Source organism: Miniopterus schreibersii, assembly GCF_964146895.1.
Source record: "Miniopterus schreibersii genome assembly, chromosome: 11".
Taxonomy (NCBI): Eukaryota; Metazoa; Chordata; class Mammalia; order Chiroptera; family Miniopteridae; genus Miniopterus; species Miniopterus schreibersii.
Window position 1 is genome coordinate 31503196 of NC_138111.1, and position 17497 is coordinate 31520692.

The 17497-nt window shown below is 39.8% G+C and overlaps 1 protein-coding gene across 1 annotated transcript in view; it reads left to right on the top strand.

The window, feature by feature from the left end:
• Nucleotides 1-17497, top strand: part of LOC308564077 (uncharacterized protein) — a gene marked incomplete at its 5' end in the record, with an annotated part of 64962 nt that overhangs the window by 6326 nt on the left and 41139 nt on the right. Inside the window, one exon of the mRNA XM_081151778.1 lies at nucleotides 2264-2414. Within this exon, the coding sequence (XP_081007904.1) occupies nucleotides 2264-2414 (151 nt within the window). The remainder of the gene's footprint in view (nucleotides 1-2263; nucleotides 2415-17497) is intronic.

Below are 17497 nucleotides of genomic sequence, written 5' to 3' on the forward strand. Positions count from 1 at the left end.
TCATGGTGGATAGGAGAAGCTGATGAGTCTTGAAATATGTTTTTTTCCTAAAGCCAGGGGAGGATTTCAGAGGTTTTCCCCAGTAGTCATTGCTTTAGCAGAATTGTGGCAATTGGAGTGAAAATGCCTTTAAAGTGGATCATTGGTAATTACGTATATTAAGAAATGATTTAATGCAGGTGGGAACCTTGGCAAACAGCCAGGCCTTTCCCAGGTGTTACTGATTTCTTATTTAGACATCTTTTTTTTTAAAACATGCAAACTTGTTGCCATTAAGAGCCAAGATAAAAGTGTAGCACTCACAGAATAAAAACAAGTGCAGTGAAATCCTCAATCATAAGTAAAAGGAAAGGCTGAGAGTGTAAAACTGAATCCTCCAAGTTCCGATGTATCACATAAATGAAGGGCAAACTCATCAAAGAACAGGTGTTTTTCCTGTGCGTGTAGGTGGATGCCCAGTGATCCATTAGAGTTCACAGGTAACTTACAATTAAAATCATTTACAAATATGATTTTCTGAAGCCTTTGTGAGCAAATTGGTTTTCCTGGTGATTGAAAATTCAAACCCACAGACTCATCACAACTCCCCAGGCCAGGCTTTCCTCTCTCCGAATGGAGTGTGGTTACTTCCAGCCTCCTTGAGGTTATGGGAGCATTTGCTCATTAGACCAATGATTTTTATGATTTACAAATATAGGGTGTCCCGAAAATGTATACATATTCAACAACTGATAACTCAATTGATGTTTCTTTTTTTTCCTTTCAGATTTAACCCATTGGAATTAATAATTATTCAAAGTGTTTATACATTTTTTGGGGTGTCATCCTGTATATTTTAATATAGTTTAGTCAATTAATAATATAGTGTACATTTCACAGTGTTTTAAAAAGCACATTTTTCATGGAGCTTATATTGAGCATATAGTACAGATGTAAATACTTCAGTAACAGGGACAATAAATTATGAATATAGGACAATTTCTAGCCTTTCTGGCTCTTTGAATCCTAGAAATTTGTGTTGATGATTGGAATATTATGGGAAAAGTGCTGCAGAATTGGAGGAAGCCAAATAGGCCACTGAGATTTTATATCAGAAAGGAATGAAACTATCAAGAGGAGGAAATGATTAATCCAGAAAGGCAGCAGGGTGGGAGTACGCTGGGTGGAGAAGACATATTTGGGGAGCGTTGAGCAAGAAGTACAGTCTAGAGGGCCACTCCACAGTGTGAGGAAGTTTGAAAGAGAAATAAACAGGGAAGCAGGAGTATAAGACATTTTACCAGAATTGTGTCTTCTTTGATATTTTTAGAAAGGCTCCAGTAAATATTTGAAGTGCTGCTTAAATAATTTTTGATGGTTAAGTTGATGTTTATTTGAATGAGATACACAGGGTCAGGCTCTAGAAGAGACGTGATTACATTTTTACTACGTTAACATGTAGGATTCTAGGTTGGAGTGAGCATCTCAGATTTATTCAAGAATTAAGACCGGAGTACCAGTGTATCACTTCTGCCTTGCCTATGGAATGTGTAAGATTGTAGAGTGAGCAACAATAAGACATGAAATAGGATCATTTTCAGAGTTATGATGAAAACTGAAGGGTACCATGTTGAAACTGGGATTACACCTTTTATATAGTTTAGGACTAGACGTCCTAGGTAGAGACCCAGTCCTGTGGGATATTATGAAGAATCTCCAAAATGAAGAATTCTGAAAAACTTCCTAGTAAAAGTGTCACCTGGGAAGTGAATTTTCATCCAACCTCAATAGTAACCAATTTCTCAAGAAACTGGAGTCATCTGTGGAAGGGGCAAGAAGGCTGGTGACAAAACACTTTGTCCAGGTCGAGGCTCCTTTCCAGCACCAGCAGCTGAGCCCGCACCTCCTCCTGTGGACTGGGCTTCGGCTGTGGGATCAGCCAAACAGGGAACAGGGCTCTTCCCTGCCAGCCACTCGTGGTAGTTGTGCACAGAAGCCCCTGAAAGGTGCTTAGCCAACGCATGGTAGTGAACCCAGAGGGGTTTGAAAGCCTTCTTTTGGCTTTCTCTGTTTATGTATTTTATTTTGGTTTCCAAACTTCAGAATGTGGTCTCTGCTGTGGATGAGCTGAACTGAGGTTAGGCGAAGGAAAGGAAAGAGATACCTGGTTTCTGTGCAGTGTTTGTACTTTGTGCAAATGCAGCTCATTTAATTTTCTTTTATTTTCAAGATGTGTAACCTTCTGCACTAGCTTATAGTTCCTGTTGTCTCTGTTCCATTCCAGGGGCATAAAGGAGACCCTGATATCTCCCAGTGGCTACTCCTTCCCGATGAAATATGGATTTATATATTCTCCCTTCTGTCGCACAAGGAGCTTGCTCGGGTTGCACAAGTGTGTCAACACTTCTACCGGCTCACGAGTGATGAAAGCCTCTGTAAGCAGACAAATCGATATTTCAAATGAATGGGCCATAACGGGGAAGACAATGTCCATATGATTTCACCAAGTTTGCTTTATAATTTTCCATTGTTTAAGGGAAATCCTTTGGAAAGTGCACTAGTTTCCTGGCTATTATATTGGTTAGTACAATACTTCAATTTATGCACTTAGTCATCCATGCCTTCAACCTATAAACCAGGTGCCATGGGGATCATGATGAGAATTAGACATTGGCCCTACCCTCAAAGTACTTTTCTTTCAGGGAGACAGTTTATAGCTAACTGAGATACAACTAATTATGGCAATCATCATCATCATCACCATCATCACCGTCATCACTTATTGAGCACTTTCTATGTACCAGGCATTATACTGATTTATGTACCTTATCGCATTTATTTCTCCCAACAATAAATAATATGAATCAGAACTTTTTCCATCCCCATCTTGGAGATGAAGGAAGTCAGTTCTGGACAAGTTAAATAATGTGCTTACAATGTCATGGCTAGGAGATGGCAGATGTTATTGTCGAGCTCCAGCACTGCTGCTACACAGGTGAAAAGCAAAGCACTGGGTGGCTGTGGAAGGAGGGAGTAATCCAGGAGGAGGTAGCATTTGTGCCAAGTTTTGAAGAATTGTATTTGAAAGGTGGAGAAATGGAAGGCAGAGGAAAGAAGGGCATTTTGAAGAGGTTGAAAAAACCTTATCGCATTTATTTCTCCCAACAGTAAATAATATGAATCAGAACTTTTCCCACCCCCATCTTGGAGATGAAGTCAGTTCTGGACAAGTTAAATAATGTGCTTACAATGTCATGGCTGAAGAAAGCAAAGAGGCGTTGCATTAGTTAGTTAAGGATTACATTTGGCTACTGGTTACAGAGATCTGAAATAAGAGTGGCTTAAACAAAAAAAGGGTTTTTGTTTTTATTTTGAAATGACACAAAATCCACAGGTAAGCTGCCCAGAACTAATTTAATTGCTCAGTGACATTATAGAGGAGCCAGGTTCCTTCTCTATTTTTGTTGTGCTATCTTAGGGCATGGCTGCTGTTTTGAAGATCACTTCATGGCTATAAGATGGCTGCTGGAGCGCCAACCCTCATATCCTAGTTCCAGGAAAAAAAATGTAGGGAAGAGCAAAAGGGCAGGTACCATCTGAGTAAACCCCATTTAAATATTATTTTTTCTTAAAACCTATACAATGACATTTTGTATCTCATTGGCCACCTCTTTTTAAAAGGTAGAGTAGGAAATGCAGGGATTTTATGTGGGTATGTTGTCTTCCTCAACATTATGGGGAGTTTGTTAGGAAGAAGAGAAGCATGGATAGTGGAGAGATAATTAGCATTACTTGCTGTAGACAAGAAGTGTGAGCACATGGCATGTGGGGACTGGAGCTGAGAATATGTGTGAAGGAGGCTGGGGTCAAGCCATGGGGGTGGGGTCCCTTAAATGCTATACTAAGCTTAGATTTTATTCTCTAGAGAACAGGGAACATTTGAAGGCTTTTGAGCAGGGAGTGACAGTTTCAGAAAGACCAATCTGGAAGCAATGTGAAACATGCAATAGGCAGAAAACTCTGTAAATTGGAAGAAGACTCAATAAATTGGAGTCTGGAGTGTACCTAAGACAGAAAAGGATGGCAGAGTGCCAACAGTGGGCGTAGGGAGGAGGGGACACATCCCCAAGACCCTCTGCAGCAAGAACCTGCAGGGTAGCTGTTTGGAGGTGTGGAGTTAGGTGTCCACAGTGACTGATGTTTCAGGTCTGAGGGACAGGGAGAACACAGTGGCTTCCCTAACCGTCTTATTGTGGCTTCATTCCATCCTCAGAGAACCAGGGATGAATAAAACATTGAGGAAGAATCCCTGCAGCCTAGCTCTGTTATTTCAAAGGCACAGATGAGTTTTTAACAAGGATCAGGGGATTAGTGAGGAAGGAGTTCCCTAATTTGGGTCACTTAGCTTTGTTAGTTAGCTTACTCTTGGGTAACCCTTTCCCCTAGGCAGCAAGAAACTCAAGATTCTCCAAACCAGGGGTTTGTAAACATTGGCCCATGGGCCAAATTTGGAAGGCACCTGTTTCTGTAAATAATTTTTTTTTGATTGCAGTCATGCCCATTTGTTTACATATCACCTATGACTGCTTACTTGCTACAGTGGCAGAGTTTGTGACAAAGACAGTATGGCCCACAAAGCCTAACATATTTACTATTCAAAGCTTTAACACTTTAAAAAGTTGACTGGCGTCAGGCTAAAACATTAGACTACCTGATTTCTTCCCCAGGTAATTTCTATGGAGGGAGAATACAAGAATCCTTGTGCTCTTGGCCTGAGATTTAGGGGCTTAATTAGTAGTTTTTATAATGTTTAAGTTTCTTGAAAAAATTTTTCAAATAAACAACATCAAGTTAAACAGAAATAAAACAAAAATATTCTATTTGACTGCTCTCCCACGTGATTATGCAAATTATGTGGCTATAGAAACATATTAGAAATTAATTATGAGCCCCTGACAGGCTTTTGTTTTGCATTTAGTATGTATTTGTTATTGCAATCTTACATGTAAATACAGAGTCCTCAAATTTAACTTTTTCTCCAGTGGCTCAAACAATTAAAGGAAACCTCTTAATTTTTTGTGGCTAACCTTAATGAAAGGTCATTTTAAGATTATGATTTTAGGTGTTATGAATTTCAACACGGATAAATGTTTAGATGGAGGGTGGAAACAGAATAACCTTCTGTGGGGTGAAAGCATATTTCTTTTAGACCTTTATTCTGCAAACGGTTGCTAAGGCAGCCCCTGTAATTACCACTGCAGCTTCACGTTCACTGAATTGAGGAAAACCCAATTCAGGAATAAATATCACCTGAGTTCTTGGGCACCCGTGGCTGTGCATGGGTAACCCCTTGAGCTGCACCCAGGACAGGCAGGCATGAGTCTCCAGGCTGCTGTCAGAAGTCCAGTTGAGGGAAAAGGTATTTATGGAGGCATGGCCGAGGCTTCCAGTTCATCAGTCGGTCCCTGGTTTAAGTTCAGATGTTCGAGAGCCGCCAGTCTCCCCGCTTTGCAGTGTCCCTGGTGGAATTTCCTCTGGCCTGTGGCCGTCATCAGCATCTAGTGAGAACCAGCCCTGCGAGACTCAGTGTGCTTCTGGAAGCTTGTTGGGAACATCGCCCTCTGCATGCGCAGCCTTCTCCTCGTGGCCCTGAAGAGCAGTGAGCCCTCCTTGGAGGAGGGTGTGCTCCCCAAGCTGGGCCACCCTCCAGTCTCATCTCCCCTCTGCTTTCCATTTGCTCAGGTTCCTCACTGTTTCCTGAACTTTCTATACTTTCCAAGGCTGATCCTTTGCCCCGGCATCTCCTTCACCTGAGTCCACTTTTCTTCCTTCTCTACCAGTCCCACACGGCCCAGTTCAAATGCTACCGACGACTTAATGAAACACTCCGGGTTCCTCCCTACTCTCAACTTCAGTGATTAGTGAGCAGCTTGCCTTGGTGAGGGTATCACCCCTTCCCCCATTTACTTGGGTCGACTTTTACTCCATCTGTCCATTCGAGGTTACCTGCTCTTCCTCTGTGACAACCCCCTTCTCAACTGTGGTCCACACACCGGTAGTATCAGCCTTACCAAGGGGCTTGCTGGAAATGCAAATATCTGACCCCACCCCAGACCTGAAAGGAGCTCTGGGGTGGGCCCAGCAGTGGAGGCCTCACAAGCCCTCCAAGTGATCCTGGTCAGCGCTGCTCTTTGAGGAAAGCTAATGGTTGGCAAGTGGCCTGAGTCCCTCCCAGAAGCCTGCCTCCTCCAGCGTGAAATCTCTGCTCTCTAATTACTAATAGTTCATTGTAAGCATTGAAATTTTGCATTTCTTATAAGATGAACAGTTTTAATTTCCTCAGCAGTTTGCTTTAAAAACAAAATGAGAATGTTTTCTCCTAAGTTTAACATTTCACTGACTCAATTATGTAGTACAAATGCCCTGCCTGCTTTTTAAGATGATTATAATTTCAGCTACAGATAATGAATGCTTTGGAGTGCTATAACGAATTGGATAATAATGATGATTTACTAGAAGTCAAGCTACCTAACAGTAGGAAGAGAAACCTGCTGATTAAATTCGTTTTTCTAAAAATCATGTCCATTTAAAGTAAACTATCTTCATACCTAAAATCTTCCAGTGCCTTGCTTAATCTGTGTCTAGTGCAGGGGAAGAAAAATAATTTTCCTTCTACCCTTATAAGTTCTTCTGACTGGTCTAATAATCAAGTTGACACGAGATAGATGTTATCATAATTCCAGAAGAAATTAAAAGAAAATTTTATTCATATGCAATTTGCAAATCAGAGAATGTAGCCCTTGGTATGAACCAAAGACACATGCCAAAGTGGAGGGGATAGGGCAAGGTTTTTAAAAACATAAATTGCAGAGCTGATGATCAAAGAGATGGGTTGCTAGGGGAAATAAGACCATAAACTTCCATCATTCATTTTCTGTTTTCTGATTGGCAGGGGCAACTGAACTTTCAATGGTCAGTTGACTCAATGGTCAAGCAACTGTGGTTGTTAGATGAGAACAATGGGGAACATGTGATTAAGCATTTGTCAGATTCCTAGTTTCAGCCCAGGCTTGTAGAAGAAAAAGCATTTTTTTTTTTATCACACTGTGATAGTACAGGGAGTATTATTTATCAGTGAGGCGAAGAGTACAATTTACCAAGCAGTACACTCAGCACAGGGGGGCTGCTGGCTCTGCAGGTGGTTTTGGAGCCCAAAAGAGCAAAGTTATGCCTTATAAGCAGCTTCAGAGCTCAAGCTACAAAAATTCAATCATTGGGTCACAAGTTATGATATTAAAGTTCTTATAAATTCTCACATAGTAACAAGAGAAAATGACCAAATTTATTACATATTTACATACAGAGGTTCTGTAAAAATATGGACCCAAGGACAAATTGAACAGTTGAGGCTCATATGCCATCTTGAGCTAAGGAGGACCATACAGTGTGGACTCTTTTGTGTCTGGCTTCTTGAACTCAGCATGATAATCATGATATTTATTCATGTTCTTTAATATAGCAATAGTTCATTTCTTTTCATTACTGAGTAGTAGTCCATAGTATGGATGTACTACCAATTTTGTTTATCCATTCGCTTGTTGATGGACATTTTGAGTTTTTGGCTATTGCAAATAATGCTTCAATAAACATTCATATACAAGTCGGCACGGACATATGTTTTTATTTATCCTGGGTAAGTGCTCAGTGAAGAATGGCTGGGTCATTTGCTACGTAGAAAAATGTTAACATTTAAATAAAATACTGCCCAACCATTTTCCAAAACAGTTGTATAATTTTATGTTCCCACCATCAATGTATGTTTCCAATTGTTCTACATTCTCATGAACACTTGGTATCATCAATCTTTTTATTGTCATTCATTCTGATGTGTGTGTAGTGATATTTCATTGCATATTTAATTTGCATTTTCCTGATGGCTAATGATATTGTGCAGCTTTTTGTGTGCTATTGGCCATTTGTATATCTTTTGTGTAGATTGCCCCCCCTTTTTGTGAGTTGTTTGCCTTCTTTCTTTTTTTGAGTAGTTTTTCTTATTAAATTGCAAGAGTTCTTTGTATATTTTGGATACAAATCCTTTATCAGATATATGAAACATAGGTACTTTCTCCTAATTTGTGGCTTGTTTTTTGTTTGCATTTGATAAAGCCCATCTTAATTTTTTTTCTATAATAAGTGCTTCTTACAAAATTTTATAGGTTTAGCTTTTGTATTTAGGTTGTTTATTTATTTTGAGTTAATTTCTGAGTGATGTTCATTTTAGTTCCATTTATTGAAAAGACTATCCTTTCCCCACTGAATTATCTTTATCAAAAATCAACTGACCAAATATGTATAGATCTATTTCTAGACTTTTCTGTTCCATTGATCTATACATTTATCCTTATGCTAATACTCTCCTGTATTCCAACCCATGAACATTTATTTCACTTTATAAAATAATATTTCTCAGTTATGTCTTAGACAGTTTTTTGTAGAGGTTTGCATATCTCTCATTCAATCTATTCTTAAGTATTTTATGTTTTTTGATGCTATTGTAAGTAGAATTGTGTTAATATACCTTATTTTTCTACTGTTTTCTGTTACTACAAAATATACAATTGTTTTTCTATATCAACATTGTATCCTTTTACCTTGTTAAATTCGCTTATAAATAATAATTGTTTTCTAGATTTCTGAGGATATAAATGATGTTATGTGAATATAGAGACAGATTTACATCTTCCTTTCCAATATTTTTGCCTTTTATCTTTTTTCTTTTATGCAGAGCCTAGGACCTTTAGAATAGCACTGAGTAGAAATGGTGAGAAGATTCATTCTCACCTTTTCCCCAGTCATAGAGGGAAGTAGTTTAATATTTCACCATTAAGTATGATGTTGGTTATTGGTTTTTAATAGATGATATTTATGACATTGAGGAAGTTTCTTCCATTCCTATTTTCTGAGAGCTTTTTTAAAATCATGGATTGATAATATATTTTATCCAATGCTTTTTATGCATCTAGTGAAATGATTTTTCTCCTTTATTCTGTTAATATGATGAATTACATTGATTGGTTTTAGAATATTAAACCAATCTTTCATTTGAATATTAAACTCAAGGATATCATGGTGCATTATCCTGTGCATTTGGTTCTTAATTTATTTTTAAATCTTTCAGTTCTAAAATTTCTGCTTGTTTCTTTATCAAATCTGGGTATCACTTTTTAAAGTTTCCAGATTCGTTCCAAGACTTTATTTTCTGGAACATAGTGACCATACTTACTTCAGAGCCTGTGTTTGGTTGTCTCTTATTTGTTCTAGGTTTTGTTCATGTTATTTTACCTCCTTATAAGTCTTATTTTCTTCGATTATATGTGGAATATTATTTCTGAAAAATTACTTGTGGGAAAACTTGAGGCCTAAAGTGGTTTTACATTCCTCTAGCAGGTGCTTTTATTTGGTTCTGCTCAGCCCCTGGAGACTCTACTAACATGGTATTGTCATCAGTGGGGTGCCCTCTGCATCCCCACCTGTTACTGGTGGAAGTGAAATTCTTGGGTGCCACAAAGAAAATAATTTCCTGAGCCCCCATGCTCCCATGGGAGGATGAGGTATCACGGAAAGCTTTTTTGATGATGTAAAATTAAGGGGGTTCCTTTTCAAGGTCCCATCTTCCTCCATCCCACCATGGAAAAATTCCAGCCTCATCTTCAGTTGAGCTAGGATTAAAACCACTGCCCAGAGCTTCCGCGCCACTATAAACTGCAGTCCAGTCCAGCATCTGGCTAGCTCAGCTTGGGTTCCAGCTGCAGTCCATTGTGTGGGGTCTGCATGGCCCCTGGCACAGGGCTGGCTGCTAAGGCCACATGGTGGGCTACCACACAGGTGAATGCAGGTTGCGGAGCAAGTGAGAAACAGGCGCGCAAGAGAGAGAGAGAACTCTTTGTCTGGGGATTATAACTAGGAGCTTAATCAATTAACCCTTTAGGATTTCACATGCTTGTAGTGGCTCTATTCTCCTAGCCAATGACTTTTGTTCCCCAGGCTAGACTGACAGGCAAGCACCTTCCCTATGTCACCCCAACCTCACTGCACATGCTCCTATTTTACCCTTTGTTTGATCCCTTCCCCCAGTGATCTGCAGGGAATGGACCGGTGGTTTCCTGGGGAGTGTGACGCCTGTAGCTTCCTGGTGATGCCACCCAGATGACCATGCTTATAATGTCTGGCCTCCCCTTTGCTCTCTTCCTGTTATTAATATTAACTAGCTAGTTATGACAGTGACAGTATCAACTTTATCCAATTTTAGTGCTTGAGATTGCCTTGGACCACTTAGGAGAGTTTAAGCCCCAGGATGGGTTTGCTTTCAGTTCACCTTTACTCCTACTATTCAGATTAAACCCATGGGTGGTGGTTTTGGGTCCTTGGTTCCTTGTCCTGGCCTTGTCCTTGCAGGACCCGGATTCTTTCTTCTGATTCCCTCTATCCCCAGGAGCCTGTGACAGTCACTGCTTGCTTCTCAGCTGCCTTTGCTGGATAGGCACATGTCCTAGGGAAAAAAGGATGTCAAATGCTGGACTCACCACACTGGGTTACAGCTTTTCCAGGACTTCAGTGGGGTAGTTTCTCACTACCTAGTTAGCTCTTTAGCGCTTTCAAGCTGACTTTTAAGAAGATATTTTTTTTAGCTGGATTTTTCAGTCGTCTCCAGTGGGAGATTTGATGTGAATTATCCAAAATAGATGCCCTGATGTTGCCTCCTTGATCCCTTTCAAAAGAACCCCTAGGTGACGGTCATACTATGGATTCCACATCTGTCACCCAGATCATGTACTTTGACCTGCTGTTAGGGAGAGAGGAGTTATTTCCCAAACATTGTTCTCTGGTTTGCTTGCATGTCTGCTGGAGCCTGTCTCTTACTTGTGGGCATTTTTTAAATTCAGGGTTGAGTCATATACCAGTCCATCTTGTCCTGCACACTCCAGGACGTGTGTACCAAGCTCTTTAAGAGTCTTCTTAAACTATTTCTCTCTAGGCTTGAAAGGAAGACTAATTACTATCCCTCCCGTGGTTGTTACCCATAGTAAATCAACTCTTCCTAAAGAAATTCTCTCAACACCGGCTTCTAGCTTCCTCTACCCTTTCATTGTCTCAAAGTACATGAGTGGCTAAGGCCTGAAAAAGCTGGTTTTCAGGAACTCCCTTTGTAAACATTTAGAATCTGGGTGCTTGGCACAGATTCCCTTGGATACTGAAGTTGAAACTATTTCAACATCCTATTACGTATTTTACAAATGTTTTCCTAGTTTGTCATCTACCTGCTGACTTTTCTATGGTGATATTTAGCTGTACCAATGTTAAATTTTAATACAATGAGATCTTTTTATGTTTCTGAATCTTCGTTGTTTTTTAAAGAAACATATTTTATAATCCTGAGATTGTTTAAATATTTACCTATATTTCCTTCTGCTATTTTTATGCAGTCCTTTTCTATATTTAAATATTTAATCCACCTGGCATTTGGCAAGTTAGGAAATCTATTCTTTTTTAAATGGGAAGTAACTCAAATAGTTATATGTATTTATTTTTTTCTAGATACATTCTATTCCATTGATTTTTCAGACCATCCGGCTAACCACAATGTAATTGATTAATTGAAATCTAAATATAGATGCTTTTGTCTAAGTATTTACACTAATTCTGATAATGTAATTCCTTGTTAGACAATTGCTTTTGAATTAATAGACGTATTAAAGATGTTTTCATGAAATTATACTTAAAATGGAATCTAAAAAATTGAATCACAGATTCCCTTTGATTTACAATGTGATTTTTGGTTGTCCAATGAGAGTCAGTGATAGCATACGTAGGAATCTCCTCGTTTTGAAGATCCGGTCAATGGAAGGCAGTAAACAAAGCATATTTGAACTAATGCCAACATTAGTCAATTGGTCTGAATTTCACCTGCTACTAGTCAAAGATTCTAGCTTCTGTGACATTCTCATAGTGAAATTTGAAGCTAACAAGGAACTGGCTGTGCAAACAAGACTGAATGGCTGGAAGCAGCAGACTCTTGTGTCTCAGACACAATGCATTAGTGTTTTAGATATCAGGCACATTGCTGTTTCCAGTGAGCAGGACACCCGGGCTGGGATCTTGCAAATGAGGCTAAATGTTTTGAGCAGTTGTGTGGTTACAGGGCAGCCAAGGGGAACATGTGATCATCTTAAGTCACAACAGAATCTCCTTCAAAGGAAACTCAACTAGGCAGGAATAAGAGTGGATACAACTTTGGGGAATGATCTGAACTGGCTGTATTTTCCTGTTTCCAGAAGTGGATAAATATAGAGAAAGTTTGTATGAATTAGCATAGAATTTTCATTTTTGTTTACCAAATTATGTAAGAAAGTAGTTTTGTAAATACTTAAAACCTTTTTATTATGTTGTTATTTATTTATTCCTCCCTTTTTCCTAAAATAATTTGAAGTGTTTATAAAAATATATGAACTATAATAAGTTGAATTGTGTGAGAAAATGGTATCAGGGCAGAAGAAAAATCAGGGTCAGATAAAGGCAAGGGGGGCAATAAACACATAGACACGTGTGTTCTTTTAATGCTTTCGTAACTGTAAAGTCACTGCACAATGGACTCTGAGTTTTCTTGGGCCTAGAAAAAGAGGTGAACATAATGAAACAAAAAATTCTCATTGTTCAGAAAAGAAAAACAAGACAGTTGCTCAGAAAAAAGACTTTCATAGGAGAATATTCTTTATATGAGAGACACCTCTGCATTGTCTTGTTTTTGTTTTTTATTTAGGGCACATTCTGTGTTACTTTTCTTGATGCTGTTTAGGTTTTGTGTTTTATAAATAAGTTGTATTTTATATGCAATTAATACATCCACCAGTCAATTTCACAAACATTGTCTCCAACCCATATATGTTAAACAATTATTTAATAAGCATCTCTATGTGTTCAGTATTGATTGGTGCTAAGAGATATAAAGAACACCAATGATTCATTTCCTTTAGAAATAAATTTAGCTAAGCAAATAATGATATAGTTACTATACAAATAAACATACGATGATGGTGATGATGATGATGGTTATTATGGCAAAAATCATGAAGATCATACTCAAATGACTAGAGTTGAGGAATGTGGTTGTAGATGACAGTGATGCTAATGGAAAGGTCTGGCAGGGGATCACATAATTAGATTTGTGGTTTAGAATGATCACTGTGATTGCCCTGTGGGGAATGGACTGGCACTGAATAAAGATGGAAGAGTGAAAAAAAATAAGATTGAATTAAGACAGGGACATTGTGGGGGAAAACCAGCTCTTAGAGCAGTATAGTAATGTGAGTTGAGAAGGGAGAAGGACTTGAGGAAAGCTCCCAGATTCCTGGTTTAGGTGACTAGACACTTGGATATAACTAACCAGAATATGGAATATAGGAAGAAAAACAAGCTTTGGAGAAAAAGAGGAGTTTAACCTCAGGTGTGTTGTGTTGTTTAAATCTGAGGTGTCTGTAGGTTATAAGAGAAATGTCCAGTAGGCTGTTGGATACATGATGGTGGAGCTCAGTGGGAGCAATCCAGGCATGAGATATATAGAAAGCAAATGTTTCTAAATATGAGACACAGAGACACAAGATGTATAGAAAACACATGTGAATGGATGAAACAATCTAATCAAAGTCAGAGATGGTCAGACTAGATAAAAAAAGAGATCCAAGTATCTATGTTATCTATAAAAGGCACACTATCCATTCAAAGATATGACATGAAGGGAGGCAAAAGATACATCATGCAAACCACAATCCCAAGAAAACTGGAGTGACTTCACTAATATCAGACAAAACAGACATTGAAACAACAAAAATTACTCGAGAGAAAAAGGAACATTTTATAATGATGAAAGGGTCAACCCATCAGGAAGATATAACAATTATAAACATATACACACAACATAGCCCCAAATACATAAAGCCCAACTTGCCAAAATTGAGAAATAGGCAATTTAACAGCAATAGTTGGAGACTTAAAAACTCCACTTTCGATAATGGGTAGAATTACTAGGAAGAATGTCAACAAGGAAATAGAAGAGTTGAACAACACTTATGCAAACTAGAACTAATAGACTTCTGTAGATCAGTCTACCCAACAAAACCAAAATACACATTCTTCTCAAGTACACATGTAAAATTCTCCAAGATAGACCATAGGTTAGGCCCAAAACCAAGCCTTGATACATTTAAAATCATGAAAATAATACAAAGTGTGTCCTTAACTTTCCCAGATGACATAGCCAGTAAGTGGCAGTGCCAGGATTTTAACCCAGGGAGTCTGGCTACAGACCCTGTTGCTCTTAAACCTTTACACTCTGCAGAGAGCTTCTCTTCCTTGGATGCTTGTGCCTTGGATATCAACGTTAATTGTAAAAAGAGGTGAAGGGGGGCTGCTCTATCTGTTTAGTCAGGTTGAGATCTGACACTGCAGCCCTACATGAGTGTGCCAGGGGCCCTGGGCTCCTAAACACTAGAGCCAGAGGTGAGTGGCATCGGGAAGTAAAGACTTCCAGGCCCAAAGCTCAGCCAGGAGCAGTGTTTGCTTTGCAGTGACTAAACCTTCGTCTGTTCAGGTGATCTGGCTCGGGTCGGTGGGTGGGTGGGGGAGGCGGGGTGGAGGAGGAGCTGAGAGTTTGTATGTGTGTATGTGTGTATTCAGTTTTATGAAAACCCTGCCTGGAAAAATGACACCGTGGAAGAAGGAGCCTGAACAAGAGCTGTGAGACGCAGGAAGTCTTTCACTGCCCGCGAGCGTACACACACACGTTTTGCTGATGACAATACCACAGTCCTCACAGTGTCTTGCTGCTGACATGGCCATTGAGCTCCATGTTATTTTACACCCTTGGCTCCCTGAGTTCTGCGTTCATGGGCAGCCGCAGCTAGTTCCTGGACTTGTCTTTCTGGTTGGTTATTTAGAGAAGTCTTATAGGTGTAATGGTCCTTTTCTTGTGACTTTCATTCTCTATTGTCAACTCTGTGTGACCAGTGTAATTAAGAGTTCTTACCAGGTCGCACAGGCTGCCTTTCCATCTATGTTGGGGGGAGGCCCGGTCACTCTTGTATTTGCTTTGTGGACAAGGGCCAAGTTGCTTGGTTTCACAGTATGTTGGGCATTCAGAGAGTTAACCAAGCAGCTCTAGGGTTGGAGGGGAGGGTTATTGCACTAGATTCCTGGGCTGATCTGGGAGAATAGGACCACACTGACCTGCTTACTGCTCACATGGTCGTTAAATCAAGCACTGTGCACTTTATTATTTGGGGGACAGTGTGTAGCCTCGGTGAGGGTTAATAATGGCCATGTCTTTAACGGGATCCTTTTATCATCTGGAGAATCTGCAATTAATCCTTTCTTTAATATACCTGTGCACATCTCCTTTATGTCCTATTTACTTTTTATTTTGAATACAACTTAAATCTGGACTGCAATTTTATTTTAGAAAAAAAGGTTGATAAATGTACTGAAAGTTGAATAGAAATATTGGTGGTAAAAGGACTATTCAGTTTAACCTACTTTAAGTGTATTCTGGTTCACACTTGTTAATGATTACAGCCTCCCCCCCCCCCCCAACCTTCTCTCTCTTTCTTAATTAGCTATTAGCTAAGAGGAAGAGTATAAGAGATAAAGTGGCAGGTAATGGGGGCAGTTTGTGTAGGTTTTATTATGTTATTGTAAGAGCTGTAACCTTTAATTCTGAAGGAGATGAGAAGACTTTGGAGATTGTTGAGCAGACATTTAGTGGCTGGCTGCCGCAGTAGCTTCCAATACTTTTCCTAATACTATCTGACACAGGAATTTTTTTTTGTTTTTGTTTTTTAAAGCAGCAGGTGACCTGCCTGGTATATTTAAGAGGGAGTTGTCTTAGTTATCTAAGTTATATTTCATCTGAGAAGAGTTGGGAGAAGAGTGATGGGTTATTTCAAATGTAACCATATGCTAAAGTGAAAGCTCTGTTTATCACCCATGCATCTTCCATGTTACTAGGTAAGGTCTTGACAGAAACTGGAAATACAAAGTGGAGAGCTCACAAACCTACCCTGGCTTATTGTAATTAAGATGATATGCAACTACTTCATAAAAAGTGAACAATCCAGGATACTAGGTCAGATAGGATGCTATGGGGATCATAGACATAAGCCAGGGTTTTCCTATGCAAACCAGGAAGGTTCTGGAGAAAGAAACATTCAATTACCCCACTATTAGAAAGTCAACATAGTCATGTAGGCAGTTGGGTAAATGAGCCTGGCGTTCCTGAGAGAGGTGTTTTCTGGAACACAGTTGGGAATCTATACATTTGGGAATCATCAGTCTGTAGATCACATTTAAAGCCATGAGATTAGATGGGCTTGCAATAGGAGTGACTGTAATCAGGGACAAGGAGAGGCCCAAGGGCTATGCCCCGGGCACTGCATCATGGGGAAGGGGAGAGGAAGAGAAACCAACAACAGAGACTGAAAGTCCAAACTCAAATCACAGAGTGTTACTGATGAGGTTGCAAAGACTGCTCAGATTTCAGAGAACAGGATACAGGTTTCTCCTACTAGGAGAAAGTAGAGCTTTCCTGTGAATCCTTTCTCAAGCCGAAATGGCATAGGGCAAAGAAGTAATTACCTTACAACACTTGAGGTGAATGAATGCACAAAATAAACCAAGATAAAGCACAGATGCTCCCAGGCACGGTTCAAAACCATGGAAGCTTGATGCTGAGAGGCCGAGTACAGTTCTGGGGGAAGGGGTTTGGGGGAGCCGCTCTCGCTGATCAGGGTGCACGCTGCCTCGATGATGTCTGGCTGCCAAACAAACGCTCAATGCTATTTTCGCTTTTCACCTTTTTTAGTAAAAGTGTAAATCTTCAGATTTTTTTCTGTTAGCGAAAACAGGTACCGATGTAGGTCTTTCATAAAAGCAGGTGGTACAACGTGAACTTTTGAAAGGTGGGGGATCCTTGTATTCAGAGTGCTTGCTATCCGCCAGGAGCTTTCACACCCTCGTGGAGCCCCTGGCGAGGAGCTCAACTTAAATGTGCCCACGGGCCCGGGCATAGAACACAAGCCTCTGATTCTGGGGAGTGTAGGGCCGGGGGAGGAATGAAGAGCTGCCCAACAGAACACAGGCCTCCTCTAAAGGAATTTTGAAACTTTGAATAAGTTTGTGAACCAAGGGAATTATGACTGGCAACTAGATACAGCCCATGGGCCATAGGCTTGTGATGCCTGCTATATGTTAACTTTTCAAAAGATATTTGCCTGTTTCCAGGCCAGGTAATTGCATCCCAGGACCACATGATTATTAAGTGGCAGATCCTGAGAGGGAAACTCCAGCTGGTGGGCTGCAGAGCTCCTGTTCTTTTCAGGGCAGCAAACTGCTGTCCTGGACTTTTTGAAACTAAATCTTTTTCAAGTTGACTGATAAATCTCAGCGTCAAACTGGCTCTGTCTGTGTGTCT